The 19889-nt window shown below is 44.4% G+C and overlaps 1 protein-coding gene across 2 annotated transcripts; it reads left to right on the top strand.

Moving 5' to 3' along the window:
• Window positions 1-1582: 1582 nt before the first annotated feature.
• ZNF317 (zinc finger protein 317) lies at window positions 1583-19442 on the top strand. Of its 2 annotated transcripts, none has more exons than XM_059159859.1 (7): window positions 1583-1782; window positions 11683-11805; window positions 12490-12629; window positions 13101-13227; window positions 13651-13746; window positions 15313-15395; window positions 16108-19442. In XM_059159859.1, the coding sequence occupies exons 2-7, from the start codon at window positions 11775-11777 to the stop codon at window positions 17428-17430; spliced, it is 1800 nt and encodes a 599-aa protein (XP_059015842.1). In that variant the 5' UTR covers window positions 1583-1782; window positions 11683-11774; the 3' UTR covers window positions 17431-19442. The 2 variants fall into 2 exon arrangements, with proteins under 2 accessions (XP_059015842.1, XP_059015843.1); XM_059159860.1 differs by having other exon boundaries at window positions 16111-19442.
• The last annotated feature ends 447 nt before the right edge of the window (window positions 19443-19889 follow it).

Here is a 19889-nt window from a genome sequence, read left to right on the forward strand (position 1 = left end):
GGTAAAATAACTGGTAGTTTCATTTTTAAGGTTAACATATTTTATCTCATTACAATAATCATATCTCTTTTTTTTAAAGATTTTATTTATTTATTTGACAGAGAGAGATCACAAGTAGGCAGAGAGGCAGGCAGAGAGAGAGGAAGGGAAGCATTCTCCCCACTGAGCAGAGAGCCTGATGTAGCACTCGATCCCAGGACCCTGAGATCATGACCTGAGCCGAAGGCAGAGGCTTACCCACTGAGCCACCCAGGCGCCCCAATCATATCTTTATATAGAAATACGATGTGCATGAAGTGTGTCCAACCTTCAGAGCACTATCCTCCTTAATAATACTTAGCACCAAGGAGTATTGCAGAATTTTCCTACTCTTAATTTTGAAGACTTCGGTGAGTGATATTTTTCCCTTTCATTCATTCCACCAATTAATCCTTGTGAGTTTACTGGGATTCAGCATTGACTAGACAAACTCTGATCCTGACCGAGCATTGTTTACTAATTTCAAATACCCAATTTCTGTTTTTATGCCCCCAGGTCCTGCCTGAGTCCTAACTGAATCTTCTCCCTTTTCTCCTCCTCTGTGCTGGTTCCAGATCTTTAAGATGTGACCCTTTCCCCTCTCTGGAGTTTCCCCCAGTCTTGACCCAACCACCCACTGCCCCAGGTCATTCCATTTTTGCTCTCCTCTCTGCAGTGGGCTTGTTCTGTCCCCATCTTGTTCCTGTTAAGAGAAATCAGAATTACTTACTTTTCCCATTTGAGTCTTACAACAATTTAGGAGGTAGCTCATTTCTATAGAAGGGACAGGCTATAGGCACTATACTGAATGCCTGTCTTGGTGGAGTTGGAATTAGAACTCGTGCTAAGAAGCAGACACGGACCACTGTTGCATTCCTTTTGTAGTCACCTTCCCTCACTTGGAAGTTAGGCCTCCTAAACTTCTGGCTAAGGCATTGTAAGAGGACCACAAAACACAAACTCGGACTTTTCCAAGCCCCATCATGACTTCTCTTGACTCAGAAGCAAGGAAAACTTTTTTTTTTTTTTTCTTTTTTTTTTTGGCAGTGATCAGGCTCTGGGTAGACGTCAAGGAAGAACTGAACGTTCCAGTGGATAGATGGCACAAACCAAAGGGTTGAGAGTGTTGTCAAGGTTTTTAGTGGACAAGTGGAAAGACAGGGTTGCTATTACTTGAGGTTGAGAGGGTGAAGTCAGGAGTTTGATCTGTGGCATTTTAAAAGTATCTATAAAATAGCCAAGCTGAGAGAGCAAGTCTCATATGATCTGGAATCCAGGATAGACGTGTGGGGCTGTGGATGGAAATTTGAGCCTTGAGTGCATCCACAGTACTTAAAATGGTGAGATTCACTGCTACCACAGAGAGAACGATAAGAAAACAGAAAGAAACCTGAGGACTGAGTCTCGGGATCCTGGAACAATTGGAAGTCTGTGGAACGCCAGACTCGTCCTGGGAACCACCACCTTGACCGTCTAAACTGAAGAACTACATTTCCCAGAATCCTTTCCGCCCCATGTTTCCGAGTTCGAGGCCGCTCATGAAGTCCCGCGAGATTTAGAAGGCGGAAGTGAAGCGGAAGCCATTGCTCTCAGGAGGCGATTGCGGCTATACACATGGGCAGGGGAGGGGTCCGTCGTGGCTTCGTCTGGGTTTTTGGGGACTGTCCGCTTCCCCGTCGCAGACCGGACCTGCTGTGTGCACTTGGCGTCCCTTCACCTGCAGCCTCCGTGACCTCCACTCCACCCGATTCTGCCCTCAGCCTTGTAAGCTCTGCTTTCCTCCCTTAACCCTTAACCCTCGGTTTTCCGAGAACGGGAAAGGCCCATAGGCAGAGACGAGTAAATGGGTTCAGGGACCTGGGACGGGAAAGTCCGGCAGCCCGGCGAGGAGTGCGCTTTGAACTCTGATCGGCGGTATGAAGCGCTGGAACGCGAGGACCGGAATGTAGGACCCCTGTGTTTATGACAAGGGGAAGGCAGTGGTGATCTGGTTTTATTATTATTATTATTTTTTTAAAGGACTCCTCGGGGTGGGGGAGGGAAAAGCCCCACGGAAGTGAGTTCAGGACTTGATGGTGCGGTCAGGGATGGGAGACCGCGAGGAGAGAAGCACATAATCCTTGGCTTTGCGGTCCATTTTCTCCCGGCATTAATAAGAGGCACGCTGGCTTTATGTAACATTTGTATTGAGTGTTGAATTTTAAATTTTTAAAGTTTCTGGTGCACTTACCTGTTTAGTTGACTCCCGTAAACAGCCTGTAACTAGTTTTAAAAGTACACGTCAAAAAAAAAAAAAAAGACCCACTTCCCTTCAACATTCTGTTAATTTGAGACTTATCCATTAATATTTGTTGTGACTACTGATATTTTGCGTTGATTTTTACCGTCTTACGTGCTTGTTATTTATCCTTTTGACTGTCAGGTATTTTTTTAATTGGAATATAAAACATACGCCAAAAAGGGTACGAAAACACACACATTCTCTTTTTTTTAAGGGTTTAATCATTTTTTTTTAAGATTTTATTTATTTACCTGTCAGAGGGAGAGAGAGCGAGCGAGCACAGGCAGAGTGGCAGGCAGAGAAGAGGGAGAAGTAGGCTCCCTGCCCAGCCAGGAGCCCGATGTGGGACTCGATCCCAGGCCCTGGGGATTATGACCTGAGCGGAAGGTAGCCGCTCAACCAGCTGAGCCAGATTAAATCCAGGCGTCGGGGTTTAATCATTTTTAATATGAATAATGGAAATTTATGACCCACTTAGAGTAGAATGGAATGAAAGCACTAACAAAGACATACGATGATGAAGTGTGGCAGTCAGGACCGTCAGATAAAAGGATGGTTAATGACGTGGTTAACTAATGTCCAGCTAGTGTCCAGAACCCACTTCACACTTTTGCTGTGTGCACACACACACACACACACCTCTCTCTCTCTCTAAAGCAAATCTACAGACCAGACCAAAAAGAGATGATAAAATCCTTGGAACCTGGGTGCTCTCCTGCATCTTCCTCTTTCCCCATGATTTCCTTTATGGATTTTACTGCTTACATGTTTTTCAAAAAAAAAAAAAAAAAGCATTTCTTAATTTTGGTAATTATTTGTGAATGGACTCCCATTCTTAAGTGTTTTCAGAAATATCCTTTTTTCCATTAATGCAAGTTCAGTTTTTAATTGAGAGATTTCTGAGTATCTTGTAGATGAAGTAAGTACACTTAGCCATTCTTTTTCAGGCACTTCATGGCTTAAGTTTTAGAGTCTGCGAAGTTCCACATACTGGAGTTTTATTTTCAAGTTGCATGGAATCTGTATATGAATTTGGATAATATTGGCATAATTCCGTTGTATCTTACAATTTATGTCTTTTTATTTATATACTGTAATGCCTTTCAGGAAAGTTTTAAAGGATTTAGAGTTTTTTGTTTTTTGTTTTAAGATTTTACTTGAGAAAGGTCATGCATAGGGGTGGGGCAGAGGGCAAGGGAGAAGCAGACTCCCCACTGAGCAGGGAGCCTGGGGGATCACTACCTCAGCCAAAGGCAGACCCTTAACCTGCTGAGCCACCTAGGTGCCCCTAGGGCTGTGTTGTGTAAGAGAGAGGGGGTTTTTTTGTTGTTGGATTTATTCATAGGAGCTTTCATTTTTAGCGCTTAGGATTTTTCCCCCCAACCTCTTGGTGTATTGAATTTTGGTTGGTTTTTTGTTTGTTTGTTTTTAAATATTTTATTTATTTATGTGACAGATCACAAGTAGGCAGAGAGGCAGGCAGAGAGAGAGAGAGGGCAGGAAGCAGGCTCCCCGCTGAGCAGAGATCCCGACTTAGGGCTTGATTCCAGGACCCTGAGATCATGACCTGAGCCGAAGGCAGGGGCTTTCACCCACTGAGCCACCCAGGTCCCCTGGGTTAGTTTTTGTATAGTGTTTTGAATGTTCTTCAAAGACAGTGTTATCATCTGTTTAGAATAAATAGATAATTTTTTTTACTTTCCATTTGCATCATTCATGTTTTATTTACTTATTTTTTTGGACGGGCTGAGGACTGGTAGCATTGCGTGGAGTTTGGATAGGAAACTCTAGCAGTCCTACATTTTTTTTTCTGAACTTGAAGAGAATTGACCTTGTTTGCTGGAGGCTTTTTTTTTTTTTTAATTTATTAGGCAGATACCACAAGCAGGCAGAGAGAGGGGGAAGCAGGCTCCCCACTGAGCAGAGAGCCCCATGTAGGGCTTGATCCTGGGACCCAGAGACCATGACCTGAGCCGAAGGTGGAGGCTTAGCCCACTGAGCCACCCAGGTGCCCCCGGGGGCTTTTTTTTTTTAAGATAGTAAAGGAGGCTCCCTACTTTTCCTAGTTTAAGAGTTTTTCCTCTTGAATGGTTTTAGGTTTTTAACGAGTGATTTTTTTTTTTTTTTCCTTTTGGCATCTACTTCGATATGTTTATCTTGTGTATCTCCAGCTCCGAAAACAATGGCGCTTATGGTAGGTGCTTCTACTGTAGTGCATTGAACAAATGAGTGAATACTTTGCTTTTCTTATTTATCTGATAATGTTGAGAATTAAACCAATTGATTTCTTAGTGATTCACTACATTTGCCTTGAAAAATAACTTGAGAAAGACAGGCACTGTTCTATCGATTTTTTGGCTTCTGTCTGCTAGTAGTTGGTTATTTGGATCTGTGTGTGAGTAAAATGGGCCTGCGATTTTCCTTTCTGTGTCAGGTTTATGCCAACCTCATAAAATAGGGTGGAAATACTCCCACTGTTTTCTAAACTCTGGAATATTTTGACTAAGAATAGAATCAGTTTTTCCTTAAAGGGGAGCTGTGCCAGAAGAACCATTTTGGTCTGGAGTTTTTGTTGTGGAAATTTTTCGAGCTCTTGATTCAATTCCTTTAAGGGTCTTAGTGATGTAAGAAGGATGTTAGGGTTCAGAGTCGACAGCCAAGAAAGGATTCTTGAGACTTTTTTGGTGCAGAGAGGTGGTTTTATTAAAGCACCAGGACAGAAATAAATAAGTAAATACAAATTTTTTTAAAAACTTGGAAAAGCATGAAGATGGGACCTGCGGGTAGAAAGAGCTGCACTGGGGTCACGAGGAGTGGCCCATTACATACTTTCAAGTTGGGTGGGGGTTAGGGATAGTGTAAGTCTCCCAGGTATTTTGGAATCAAGGTTTACAGGATTCTGAGGTTCTACCTATTGTTAGGAAAAGGTCATTTATTTAGTAAACCCGCAGTCTTGAGACCCTTCAGATGTCCATCAGTGGGTCATATGCTTGGAGGGTGATTGCCATCATGTATCTTGGGGGATAAGGGAGATGAAGGAAGTTTCTGAAGGAATTTTTATATGTTAAAGTAGACTTACAGGATCTGGGCAGCCGGGCTAAGATGGACTTTTGCTCTTCGCAGCGTGTTAATTAACATCAAAGCAGTCCCTAGAAGAATGTCACTCTGCCTGTTTCAAGGACTTGGCCAAGAGGCTGTAAGTAGTAAGGAAATTTAATAATTTTTCTTCTGGCTTTGTTTGCCTCATCAGTACGGCGTCTAAGTTCTTTATTTCATTATGGTGAATAAAATATCTTTAGAAATGTTTTCCTCCTAGCGGGGGTGCCTGGGTGGCTCAGTGGGTTAAAGCCTCTGCCGGCTTGGGTCACGATTCCAGGGTCCTGGGATGGAGCCCCGCCTGGGACTCTCAAAGGAGAGCCTGCTTCCTCCGCTCTCTCTCTGCCTGCCTCTCTGCCTACTTGTGATCTCGATCTGTGAAATAAAAAAATAAAATCTTTAAAAAAAAAAAAAAGAAAAGAAATTTGTTCCTTCTAAGGTTTAAATTGTATAGTCAAAGTTGTTAATAAAGTTCTTACTAGAATTGTATAGTCAAAGTTGTTAATTTAAGTTCTTACTGTATTTTTAGTGTTCATCACATCTGTAATGTAATCCAGTTCTTCCTTTTTATATTTTCCTTGTTTAAAAAATAAATCTTGCCAGAATTTTGTCAGTTTTGTTTTTCTTAGAGAACTTTTGGCTTGATTGAGCCACTTCATTGTATGGATGTTTTCTATTTTAGAACTTTTCTGTTCTTTATAGCTTTCTTCCTTTTATTTTTTTGGGATGTTTCTTTCCAGTTTCTAACATTGCACACCTGTCACATTCCAGAGGATTCCAGTGGAATACCTTACTGCATTTCAGTTCTAAATATTGAATATTAGGACTTCTTTGACATATGAATTATTTAGGCTTTTTTTTCCCCCCTTAATATCCATTGCTCTGACAGTTTTCTGGTTGTCTTTTGGGCATTGTTTGCTAACCTCATTTCGCTGGTTTCATAGACAGATGCCATTTTCTGAGACACATCGTGCCAGTGTGGTTGCATTTTATAGTAGGTGTGGGATACGGTTTCATCCTGTTCAGTCTGCCTGTAGTTAATTGAATTGTCTGCTCGAACAGTATTAGTAAGAGCTCTGCTGGTAGCTTTGTCCATTTGCAGAGTTCTGCCCTTTTTTATTTTTTTCATGTGTTTGAGGCTATGAAAACATATATACAGCTTTTTCTTGAATTATACCTCTTTGTTCTATAATACCTCAGTTTTCTCGATGAACCATTCTGCCTTAATCCTTTCTGTCCAATTCTAATATGTTTAAGCAGCTTTAAAAAAAAAAGTGTGTGTGTGCGCCCTGTATATCTTCTTTTTATTTCCATTCTTGTTTTATCTTTGTGTTTTAGATGGCTCTTATAAACAACATATAATTGGATTGTTTTTAATCCATTCTGAGACTCTTTGTATTTTGGTTGAAATATATTTAGTTGTTGAATTGGCCCTTTTTCTGTTTTTTTCTTTCCTCTAGCTGTCTTTGATTTAAATATTTTTCTTTAATTTCACCTTTCTCTCTGTCTATTTTTAAATAGATTTTATTTATTTATTTGCAAGCAAGGGGGTAAGGAGAAAGACAAGCAGACTCCATGCTGAGGGCAGAGCTCGACATGGGGTTCAGTCCCAGGACCTTGAGATCATGACCTGAGCTGAAATCTGGAGTCAGTTGCTAAACCAACTGAGCCACCCAGACACCCCTTTCTCCTTTTTGAATTTATTTATGTGTTATTTACCCTGAAGACATTGGCCTTAGAAGAAAGGGCAGACATCTCCATCCTTGTTAGTAATAGGAGAGGAAGAGAATATCCAAGACCAGTTTGGGGAGGAATTTCGGTAGAACTGGAGACCAGAGGGTTAGAAATACTCCTTTTTTTTTTTTTTTAAAGATTTTATTATTTATTTGACAGATAGATCACAAGTAGGCAGAGAGGCAGGCAGGGAGAGTGGAGGAAGCAGGCTCCCCACTGAGCAGAGAGCCCGATGTGGGGCTCGATCCTAGGACCCTGAGATCATGACCTGAGCCGAAGGCAGAGGCTTAACCCACTGAGCCACCCAGGCGCCCCAGAAATACTCCTTTTAAAGTCAAGTATAATTTACATTGAAGACAATTTATAGATGTTAGATCCAGTTTGATGACTTTTTTGACAGTTGTGTATGTTGTGTAATGACTAACTAAAAAAATTAATGAAAATATGAAGAATATTTCAGTTGCTCCCGAAAGTTCCTCTTGTTTCTCTCAGTCTCTCCATCTCATACTCTTCCATCGAGACAGCCACTTTTTTCTGGTGACCAAAATAAACAAGTTTTGCCAACAACCGAAATAAGCTTGCCTACTTGTGGATGTCATATAACTGGAATTAGAGCATTTTTTTTGTGCCTAGTTTCTTTTTTTTAAAAAGATTTTATTTATTTGAGAGAGAGAGAGTGAGAGACAGTACAGTGAGGGGCAAAGGGAGATGGAGATTTCTCTCTGAGACGGATCCCGATGAGGGGCTAAGTCCCAGAACTCTGGGATCATGACCTGAGCTGAAGGAAGAGGCTTAACAACAACCAACCGATGCCCTTGTATCTAGTTTCTTTTTTTCCTTTTTCCTTTTTTTTCTGAGATTTATTTATTTATTTGAGTGAGAGAAAGCACGAGAGGGGAGAGGACCAGAGGGAGAAGCAGATTCCTCCCGAGCAGGGAGCCTGATGCAGGGACTAGACCCTGGGACTCGGGGATGGTGACTTGAGCAGAATACAGATGTGTACCCGACTGAGCCACCCAGGCACCCTTCTGTCTAGTTTCTGTTGGCATTGTAGGCATTCAGCCATGTTGTATGGCTCAGTTTTTGTTCTCAGTATTCCATCGTACACACCACGATTTGTTTACCCATTCTGCTGTTGAGGTAGATTGTTCATAGTTTGGGGCTGTTATGAAATCAGATTGCTGTGAACATTTTTGTATAAGTCTTTGTAACATGTGTTTAGAAATTTATTTTGGGTAAATTTCCGTGAATAGAATGGCTGAGTCAAGTTGGAAGTTTACTTTTTTTTTTTTAATTTCTTAGAGAGAGAGAGAGAAAACAAGTAGGCAGAGCAGCAGGCAGAGGGAGAGGGAGAAGCAGGCTCTCTGCCCAGGAGGGAGCTGGATGTGGGGCTCGATCCCAGGACCCTGGGATCATGACCTGAGCTGAAGGCAGAGGTTTAACCCACTGAGCCACCCAGGCACCCCTGAAAGTGTACTTTTAAGAAACTGGCAAACTGTTGTCCAAAGTGGTTGAACTATTTCAACCCCAGCCATCCATCTTTTCCAACATTTGATGGCATTTTTTTCATTTTGGCCATTCCAGTGGATTGAAATCTTACATCTTCAGTTTTGTTTTACATTTATCTGATGACTAATGATGTTGACTACCTCTGTGAAACTTACTGGTCACTCATTAAATTTTGTGAAGTGTCTCGAGCCCCTTTTTTTGAGTTGGATTTTTTCTAATTTTGTAGGAGGTCTTTATATACTCAGAACATGAACTTTTCATTAAGTATATGTACTACAAACATTTTTTCCCAACCTGTGGCTTGCCTGTTCATTTTTTTTTAACTGAGGTATAATTGGCATAGCATTATATTAATCTCAGGTGTACAGTGTAAAGATTCAATATTTGTGTATGTTGCAAAATGATCAGAATAAGTCTATAGTTAATATCATCACCATACTTAGTTACAGATTTTTTTATCTTACGATGAGAACTCTCAAGATCAACTCCTAGTGGATTTCCCCTCAATATTCTTAAACTGAAGTAGAGTTAACACACCATGTTACAGTAGTTTGGGGTATAAAAACCTTATGCTTTGCTCACCACAAGTGTAGCCACTACTTGTCATCATACAGTGTTACTGCAGTACCTTGGACAGCGTTGCCTGCGTTGTACCCTTTTCCTTACCTGCCTTCAAATATCTACTACAGCATTATTAACTATAGTCACCATGCTGTGCCTTATATCGCCAGGACCTACTCATTTTATAACTGGAAATTTGTACCTTTTAACCCCCTTCACCCATTTAACCCATCCCCTGCCTCAGTCACTCACCAGTCTGTTCTCTGTATCCATGAGGTTGTTTTCTGGTTCTTCTTTTTCTTGTGTTTTTTTGTTTTGTTTTGTTTTGGTTTTGTTTTCTGGTTTTTCTTAAAGATTCCACATAGAAGTGAAAACATAAAATATTTATTTTTCTGTCTGCTTATTCTAAGACTGCTTATTTCACTTTGTTTATGCAGTGATAAGAGAAAATGCAGTTATTTTTTACCCATTGAGTTCTTTCAGTACCATTTATTTATTTTATTTTATTTTTTTAAAGATTTTATTTATTTATTTGAGAGAGAGACAGTGAGAGAGAGCATGAGCAAGGAGAAGGTCAGAGGGAGAAGCAGACTCCCTGTGGAGCTGGGAGCCCGATGTGGGACTCGATCCTGGGACTCCGGGATCATGACCTGAGCCGAAGGCAGCCGTCCAACCAACTGAGCCACCCAGAAGTCCCTTTCAGTGCCATTTATAAAGAAGACTTCTTTCCTTCCTGAATCGCTTCGTTCTCTTACTGAAAATAATTTGTGCACATGTAGATTTGTTTTTAACTCTGTTCTGGTCCGTTGACCTATTTGTTACTCATTCCAGTAACTCTTCATTATTGTGGTAACTTAGAAGTGTGAATCCTCCAAATTTGTTTTTCTTTCTTAACATTATTCCAGCTTCCCTAGATCTTTTGCATTTTGTTATACATTTTTTAAAAGATTTTATTTGTTAGAGAGAGAGCACAAGTAGGGGGAGCGGCAGGCAGAGGGAGAGGCAGTCTCCCCACCAAGCAAGGAGGCTGATGCAGGACTTAATCCCAGGACTCTGGGATCATGACCTCACCTGGAGGCAGACGCTTCACCAACTGAGCCGCGCACACATCCTGTATTTATTTCCTTTTTATCTTCCGCCCCTCTCCCTCTGCCCGACCCTGAGATCAAGGCTTGAGTTGAAATCAAGAGTCAGATGTTTAACCAGCTGTTCCACTCAGCACCTCTGGTGTACATTTTGGCTGTCAACTTCTAGAGAAGAAGCCTCCTAAGATTTTGATAGGGATTGCATTGTATTGACCGGTACACTTAGGGAGAATAAATACTACCTTAATAATAATGACTCTTGTAGTCTCTGAAAATGATGTCCCTGCTTAGTTATTTAGGCCTTCAGTATTTTTCACCAGTGTTAAACAGTTTTTGTTGTCAAGGTCTTAAGCAGCTTTCAATTTACTTCTAGGTATTTAAAGTTTTTAGGCTACCGTAAATGGCTTTTTTCTTATATGTTTCATTTCCCACTTCTTTGCTGAGGTATGTTTTTTTAGTTGAGATTACAGTGAAATGAAAATAAGGTGATTTGTTGAAAGTAAGAGTAATGATAAGTTAGTTTGTGACTCAGGACAAACTGGTAGGATGCGTACGTGGTTTTGGGGAGGTTGTAAGGTCAGGTTGCATAGGACGCTTTTCTTGAATGTAGGTGCTCCTTTCCCGATGGAGTTTTGAAAGTTTGGGGTTGTGTGCAGCATCATTTTGCCAGGTACCTTCAGACAGGGGGTAAATGGCTGAAACCATCCAGGGCCGGTCTTTTGGTCAGTAGTAGTTACAATGGGCAGAGAGTCATGGATGTTACAGATCCACGATGACTTCTGGCTGGGTAGGTAGGGTGGTGAAAAAAGGTGATTTGCTGTCAGGGAACAAGATGGTAGGTGCATGGGTGGCCTGGAGTCCTCTCTCAAGTGGGAGAGTTTGGGTGAAGTATTATGGAGGAGGTTTTGTAGAGAGTAAGATTTCTGAATCAGTATCTGCAACATGAAGCTGATTCCAGTGACGAGAAGGCCTGGTCTATGGCCAGGGTGGACATGTTGGTGTATGTGTATGGAGTGTGCGGCCAAAAGGCTCTGGAGATTTGAACACGTGGTAATAGGTGGACCATCCCATGGCCGCTAGAGCCATCTGAAGCCATGGTGAGCCTTGAAGTTGAAAGGAAGAAGGGAAATTGGAGCCCAGGCATTTATGAGTAAGGGAGTCTGACTGAGCTGTGCTCGGGGACAGATTACTTGGGAGAGTGGATCTGAATTTTGAGGCACATCAGGGACCTTCCCTACATCGCCTGGAGGATTTCCTGAAGATAAAGGCCCGTATTAGACAGAACTTGGCTGCTCTAAAGAGAAGATGCTGGAAAGCAAAAGTCACAGTTGTCCTTTGAGCCTGAGAGGCAGAAAGCCTTGGACTGCTTCTAGTAAGTCTTTCTCTCATTTGCTGCAGATGCCTGCTCGAAGAGTCCCGTGACAGCGGGAGGGACGCCTCCTACAGCCAGTGCCCAGTTGTGCAGGCAGATTGACGGTCATCCTCACGGGATGGCAGCCCTTGGTCTGTCTCCCACATGTGGTAAGTTCTGGGTGTGATGAATGGATGCCCTCAGAAGTCAGCTCTCGTGGCCCTTGGATTTCACAGAGCTCAGGGTTGTGCATGGCCAGAGGGAGGGCTGCCAGAGAGCATGGAGGAACCGAATAGGGGTAGGAGCAAAGTCTTGGTAGCCTCCTAGTGGCTGCGTCTGATTTGGGGTCTTTGTGGGTCTGGGTGAAGTAGGGATTGTTAGTTGTTGGTTTATAAGGAAGGACTATAATGGGCAACCCTTAATTAGTTTTTATTACTATTATCATTACTAAAGATTTCATTTTTAAGTAATCTTCGCATCCAACGTGGGGCTCAGACTGCCAATCCTGAGATCAAGAGTCACGTGCTCCACCACTTGAGCCAGACAGGCACCCGGTTGTATTCCTTTATCCATTTATTACTGTGGTGAATCTGAAGTAGCAGCTCTGCCTCTTAGAGCTTTAATTTCCTCACTCATTGATTGAGCATATACATCACTTTCTTTGTGGGTATGTGAGCCCACCATCCTTTCTCTGTCCCTGCGTGGAGCAGGGCTGCTCTGGCTCCTTACAAGACATGGCGTGTGTGGTGAGAGACAGGGATAGGCACCGCACGCCTAGACAGCGGGTGTGGGCCAGTTTCCTGATCTCTGAGTGTCTGGCAGGCTCTAATCCTCATGGATCTGCTCTTCTCCAGCTGTGTCCCCCCAGGACCCCGCCTATATCCGTAAGTCGGAAGTTCCTCCTCCTTCCAAAGACCATTCCTGTTCTCAGGACGTGGAGCAATTTGCTCGCAATGGCCTGGAATGCCCTGTGCCGGCTGGTATTGGTTCTCAGGTAGGAGCTCTCTGGGCCCCTAGGGGTGGGAGAGGCACTTCCCTAGAATGCCCCCAGCACCACTTGTTCGAGTTCTTTGAGAGCCTCAGCCAGGCTGATCAGTGCCTGATCAGGGCACTGGGGGGAAAAAAGCCCGAGACGGCTGCAGTGTTCCCCGCGATATCAGGGACCTGGTCGGGGGAAATGAATTTGTGTAGCTGGCGGATCTCTCATCATAGAGCTCAGAAGGCTTGGGCTAGACATGGAGAGAGCTTTGGTCCCATGTCAGCAGTGTTTGAATTGGAAAAGATGAGATCATCTCATAGGAAGAATCTTGAGGACTGGCTTCTGGAACACATTTGAGACCCCAGAACCCCATCTGAAAATCCCGTGTGTGGAGTCTCTCCTGCCCAGGCTTCAGCCTCAGCCGTCTTTTCTGTGAACGCGATAGGCTGGTTTCTTAACTGACCCCAAATGTGTGTGGCGATTCAGGAGTCAGTGACTTTCCAGGATGTTGCTGTGGACTTCACGGAGAAGGAATGGCCCCTGCTGGATTCTTCTCAGAGAAAACTATACAAAGATGTGATGCTGGAGAACTACAGCAACCTCGCCTCTGTGGGTAAGGCTTGAGTCGCAAGTGTTTTTGTTCTAAGTACTTGGTGTTACCCCGGGACTGTGGGGAATTGGAACATAATTGTGACCAAGCCGACCTGGTGCTGCCCCCACCCCACCCCCAGTGTCTCCTGGTGGTTGTTGAGACCTGTTCATTCCCTTGACCTTAGACGTTGTCACGTGTGTCTGAGTTAGGTTTCTGAGTTAGGAAATCCTCATTCTTTTGAAGGGCAGTGCATGTGGGTGTTGGTGGTGTTGTGTTTTATGAAAGCCTTTCACTGTGTTCCTTAGAAATTTGGCACCATAAAATTGCCGCTCCTAAGTCAGACTTGTCCATCTTCAGAACACTGAAGACCAAAACACTGACCCCAGCGTAACGGAGGGCTTGTTCTCTCCACGATCCTCAACACACGTCTTTCCCTGTGAGTAGGGTATCAGGTGGGCAAACCCAGCCTCATCTCCCACTTGGAGCAAGAAGAGGAGCTGAGGACCGAGGAGAGGACACGTCACCGAGCCACATCTCCTGGTAAGCAGCAGGCAGACGCAGGTGCTTCTGGGTACCTGCTGATTCGGTGATGCGATGGAGGAAATGCTTGTCGGTACCTGTTCCGTTCAGTGATGGGATGGAGGGAGAGCCACTAGGAAATGCCACCCAGGGAAATTTGAGCATGAACCCTCCCCATTCTGTCACAGGCGCTTTGGTCTCTCTGTCCTCTCCAGGGTGTTTGCCTATGTGTGTATTTCTTTTGTCGCTTTCCCTTACCTACTTACTTTTTGCTGAGATAGAACTGACGTGACACTGTGGTAGTTTCCGGTGTACAACATAATGATTCAGTATTTGTATGTATTGCAAAGTGATCGCCACGGTACGTGTCATTAACATCCATTGCCGCACAGTTAACAAAAGTATTTTTTCCTTGTGATGAGAACTTTCCAGATTTACTGTCTTAGCAACTTCCGTGCATTGCAGTATCTTTCACTGCAATGGGTGATACATCCCCAGGACTTCTTTCATCACTGGGAGTTTGTACCTTTGATGTCCCTTTTGTCCCCCTTCACACCCATTTTGTCCACCCACCACCTCTGACAACTACCACCAGTCTGTTCTCTGTGTCCGTGAACTCGGTTGTACTGTTTTTGGGGGAGGGGAGGGTGGTTTGGTTTGGTTTTTGGTTTTTGGTTCTTAGATTCCACACTTCGGTGAGATCCGGTATGCCTTTCTTTGTCTAATCCCACTTAGCAGTATGCCCTCCATCCTTGTTGAAAATGGGGAAATGCCTTTCTTTTTTATGGCTGAATAATACTCCATCGTCTGTATATACCCCATTTTCTTTACTGTATCTACCGGGGGGGCGGGCACTTCGATCAGTCCCGTTGCCTTGGCTGTTGTAAATGATGCTGCTTCGAATGTGGGGATGTGGGTGTCTTTTCAGGGTGGTGTTTTTGTTTTCTTTGGGTAAATTACTAGAAGCTGAATTGTTTGGAGTCCCCTTTAAATGTGACATGTCCACATGAGCTTTGTCCCCGCCTTTCATACTCCACATTCCTGGTCATACTTTTTCCATTGTTATCAGTGTCAGTCTTTGAAGAATTTATTCCTTAGGGAATCAAGTTAAATGTCCTCCCTGTCACTGGCAGATGTCTCACACAGCCACGGTTCACAGACATCTTTTTTTTTTTTTTTAATTTCTTTTCAGCGTAACAGTATTCACTGTTTTTGCACCACACCCAGTGCTCCATGCAATCCGGGCCCTCTCTAATACCCACCACCTGGTTCCCCCAACCCTCCACCCCCCGCCCCTTCAAAACCCGCAGATTGATTTTCAGAGTCCTTCCTTCTCCTCTCTAACTGCCCTTGTCCTCCATGCTATTTGTTATGCTCCACAAATAAGTGAAACCATAGGATAATTGGCTCTCTCTGGTTCATAGACTTTTTTCCTCACGTGTGTTTCTCCCCTTTGACATCACCTTTCCTTCTTTAGGGCTCATATTGCAAAGAAATCCCCCCTGTTTCTGTCACTACCATCTCCCCGTCTTCTTTCTGCAGCTACTATTTCTCTCCCCAGGTTAATACTTTACCAATTTGTTTCAGATTGGGAGACTCCATCTAAAAACAAATGGTCCATCCTCATGGAAGATATTTTTGGGAAGGAAGCCCCCAGCAGTTTGATAGTGGTAAGATTCCCTTGGGATAATCCCAGGTCTCCCGTGCTGGGAGGAGACAGGGACAGCCTCGGAGAAGCAGATCTAGAACCAAGTGAGTGGCCTTCCCTGAGGGGCGGTTGTTTCAGACACTTGACTGTCACAGCTTAGCGGGGAAACTCTAAACCTAGCCTTAAATTTCTTGGCTTAGGTTATGACAACTAACTCTTTCTGTACCTGTGCCTCAGGTAGTAAGTGTTAGGGCTGGATTCAGATTTAAACGGTTAACAAAATATGCATGCAAAAAGCTTTGTGAAGGTCTTATCTGTGGAGCCTTAGGGGGTGGCATCCAGCCCTTTTTTTTTTTTTTTTTTTTAAGATTTTCTTTATTTATTTGATAGAGATGACAAGTAGGCAGAGGAGCAGGCAAAGAGAGAGGAGGAAGCAGGCTCCCCACTGAGCAGAGAGCCCGATGTGGGGCTCGATCCCAGGACCCCAGGATCAGGACCTGAGCCAAAGGCAGAGGCTTTAACCCACTGAGCCACCCAGGTGCCCCGGTGTCCTGCATTTTATGTGATCGAGCCCAGATGGGGCAGGAACAGGGTTTTGGCACTGCAGATCACAAGGTCACTCGTCACAGTGACGCGCTTCTGCTTCCATCTGCTCGTGTGGGGATGACTAGATGATTTATAGGAACGTGGTGAGTTGTGGGAAGTGCCTTAGTCAGCGTTCCTCTCTTAATCAGCAGGAAAGAACTCATCTTGGAGAGAAATCCACCGAGTACGCACACCTGTTTGAAGTCTTCAGCGTGGGCTCTCATCTTACTCAGCAGATGGGCAGGCACGCTGGCAAGAGGCCCTATCACCGCCGGGACTGTGGGGCCGCTTTCAAGAACCGGCCCCATCTCGCCCAACACGTGAGCATATACAATGGGAGGAAAATGCATGAATGTCACCAGTGCCAGAAAGCCTTCACCACGAGCGCGTCCCTCACACGACACAGGAGAATACACACGGGGGAGAAGCCCTACGAGTGCAGCGCCTGCGGGAAAGCCTTCAACGATCCCTCTGCCCTCCGGAGTCACGCGAGAACTCACCTCACAGAGAAGCCCTTTGACTGCAGCCAGTGTGGAAATGCCTTCCGAACCCTCTCCTCCCTGAAGATACACATGAGAGTTCACACTGGGGAGAGACCTTACAAGTGTGACGAGTGTGGGAAGGCCTACGGCAGGAGCTGCCACCTCATTGCCCACAAACGGACACACACTGGAGAGAGACCGTACGAATGCCACGACTGTGGGAAAGCGTTCCAGCATCCGTCCCATCTCAAAGAGCACGTCCGCAATCACACCGGAGAGAAGCCCTACGAATGCACACAGTGTGGGAAAGCCTTCCGATGGAAGTCGAACTTCAATTTGCACAAGAAGAACCACACGATAGAGAAAACATACGAATGTAAAGAATGTGGGAAATCCTTTGGTGATCTCCTGTCGCGGAGAAGACACATGAGAATTCACGTCGTCAAGAAACCCATTGAATGTAGACAGTGCGGGAAAGCGTTCCGAAACCAGTCCATTCTTAAGACACACATGAACTCTCACACTGGAGAGAAACCCTATGGGTGCGATCTGTGTGGGAAAGCCTTCAGCGCCAGCTCGAACCTGACCACCCACCGGAAAATCCACACTCAAGAGAGACGCTATGAGTGTGCGGCCTGTGGGAAGGTGTTCGGGGACTACCTGTCCCGGAGGAGGCACATGAGCATTCACCTGGTAAAGAAACGTGTTGAATGTAGGCAGTGTGGGAAAGCCTTCAGAAACCAGTCGACCCTCAAGACACACATGAGAAGTCACACAGGAGAGAAGCCGTACGAGTGCGATCACTGCGGGAAAGCCTTCAGCATCGGCTCCAACCTTAATGTGCACAGGAGGATACACACTGGCGAGAAGCCCTACGAGTGCCTGGCCTGCGGGAAAGCCTTCAGTGACCATTCGTCCCTCCGGAGTCATGTGAAGACTCACCGGGGAGAGAAGCTCTTCGTGTCATCCGTGTGGAAGAGGCTCCAGTGACGCGTCATCTTTAAGGGAAGCCACAAGAGCTTAGACTGGGAAGAAGCATTGTTGGTGTGAGGGAGGCAGGAGCACTTTGATGAGCTCTACTGGACACAGAAGAGTACGTACTTTGTGACAGGAGAGACCCAGTTTGTGTCATGGCTGCGGAAGAGCTGTTTCTTCTCATCACTGTGGGGTTTGTGAGGACTCATGTTGGGGGCAAAGACATAACCTGGGCAGAAGCCAACTGTGTACATCCAGCTCTTTGAGGAAAATGAGGACTTCAGGGAGAGAAACCGTAGCTTCGTATTTAAAGTCAAAATGACTTTGGCACCACCTGGCACTTTCAGGGCATCTGAGTAAGCACAGTAGGGAGAACCTCTGTAAATCCGCTGTCTGGGCAAACCTTTGCCGGTCTCACTCTGTATTCCTCATAAAAGAAATCATACTAAGGAGAAAAACTTGTCAAGTAGGAATGTGCAAAGGTCTATAATAGGTCAGAAAATGGGCCAACTGCCTATTTTTGTATGGCTTGCAAGCTAAGAATGGTTCCATTTTTGTTTATAAAGATTTTGTTTATTTATTTGACACACAGAGAAAGATCACAAGTAGGCAGAGAGGCAGGCAGAGAGAGCGGGGAAGCAGGCTCCCTGCTGAGCAGAGAGCCCGATTCGGGGCTCGATCCCAGGACCCTGAGATCATGACCTGAGCCAACGGCAGAGGCTTAACCCACTGAACCACCCAGGTGCCCCAGTTGTTCCATTTTTAAAAGGAGAAAAATGTGTGACAGATACCATTTGCAACTCACAAAGCCTAAAATGCTTGCTTTCTGGTCCTTTACAGGAAAACATGGCCAGCCTTGGGTCTACCGCAGCAGTTTCTAACCGGGGGTGATTTTGCTTGTTTGGAGACATTTCAGGTTGTTAAAACTGGGGGGAGATCCTTCTGGCACACAATGCACAGGAGTCCCTCCAGCAGAGAATTACGCAGCCCAAAATGTCAGTATTGCCGAGGTTAAGGGACAGCTAAGGGATTCACAGTTTTTGTGAAATGTTATTCATGCTAGGAGAGGTTTCTACTTAAAACTTCAAAAAATACAATCAGTGTAATTCAGGGAACGTGAGAACCCACACTTTAGACAATCCCCACGTGGAGATGACTCTAGCCACAGCCCCCCTCACTTGTGCTTAGGAGAATTGCTACCCTGGTGGAATTTTCCATTGACCATAAAATTTCATTTGTCAGTCTTTATTCATGAAAACAGACCCCAGCTCATTAATTTGTAGTCTCTGTTTTTAAGATCATGCTCCTCTAACGCTAATGCTTTATCACAGAAGGTTTGTATATAATATTTTTATTATAATTCCATTCCTGATACATGTTAATTTCCTTCTGGATAACTTACTTGACCAGTGGACTGGTTAGAATTATGTTACATACTGTGTAACGTGGGTATTTTTTAATACCTGTTTATTATGAGTATCTAATTCAGGTGTACTGGATCACCACACAATGTCTTCCATCCGATGGATCCTCTGGAATGTTCTTGGTTTCCTGTCCAGCTGAGAGGGACGTACACCTCTCATTGCTCTCCCAGTGTCTTCTCTTTATGTCAGGAAAATCCAGCTTTTGTCAGATTACTGACAAATGCTATTTTTAAAAGCCTCTTGCGACTTTTCTGCGGTTAGTAAGTCTTTGTCTCACAGCCTGGCTGTTGACAGATCAGCAGATGTCCCTGTGCGGGCTGTGAGAGAAAGTGCTTGAAAAGGAGTTCTCCCTAATTGGATTCTTCTATGTTTTGTTTTGCTGTTGGCCCTGCTGCTCACCTTGCAAGGAAACCAAGTACCTGGTGTTACAGGAGCGGTCTTGGGACCATGAGGATGCAAGCCACAGGCTCCAGAGGAACCTGCAGAAAAGTCACAATGATCCTGGCCTCCCCAATAACTTCTTTGTCTCCACTAGCCATGGATTTGTTATTTCCAGACTTCCTATTACAGGAGAAAAAAAATAAAACATTACTGGAGTAAGCAGCTTTGGATATTTCATTGTTTGTCAATTTAATAATTTTTTCAGTCGGGGGAGGGTTCCACTCCTGGTGTTTGCCGTCTCATACATACACTCAGTCCTTGGAAGGTTCTATAACTGCTGTCTGTGGGGTTATTACCGGCTTAACACTCGGAACTGTTGGAAATGGGTTTTTTTTTTTACATCTTTAAGCCACGTTTTAAAATTGTACTTCAAGTCTTTGACATACTTAAGTATTTAAGTTCTTGACTTCAAGTGTATCAGTTTTTACAAAAGCCCTAAGAAGCCAGTACCATCACTGTCTCCCCCTGGCAAATGGAGAATCAAAGGCACACAGTCCAGGTTCAGGCCGGTCCTAGTGCTGGTGTTTGAGTCCATGCTTCCTCTTGTGTCAGGCCCCATTCTGTCTATGCCCCACATCTAGAGCAGCGAATTGGGATTTTTGCCCTCAT

Source organism: Mustela lutreola, chromosome 2 (genome assembly GCF_030435805.1).
Source record: "Mustela lutreola isolate mMusLut2 chromosome 2, mMusLut2.pri, whole genome shotgun sequence".
Taxonomy (NCBI): Eukaryota; Metazoa; Chordata; class Mammalia; order Carnivora; family Mustelidae; genus Mustela; species Mustela lutreola.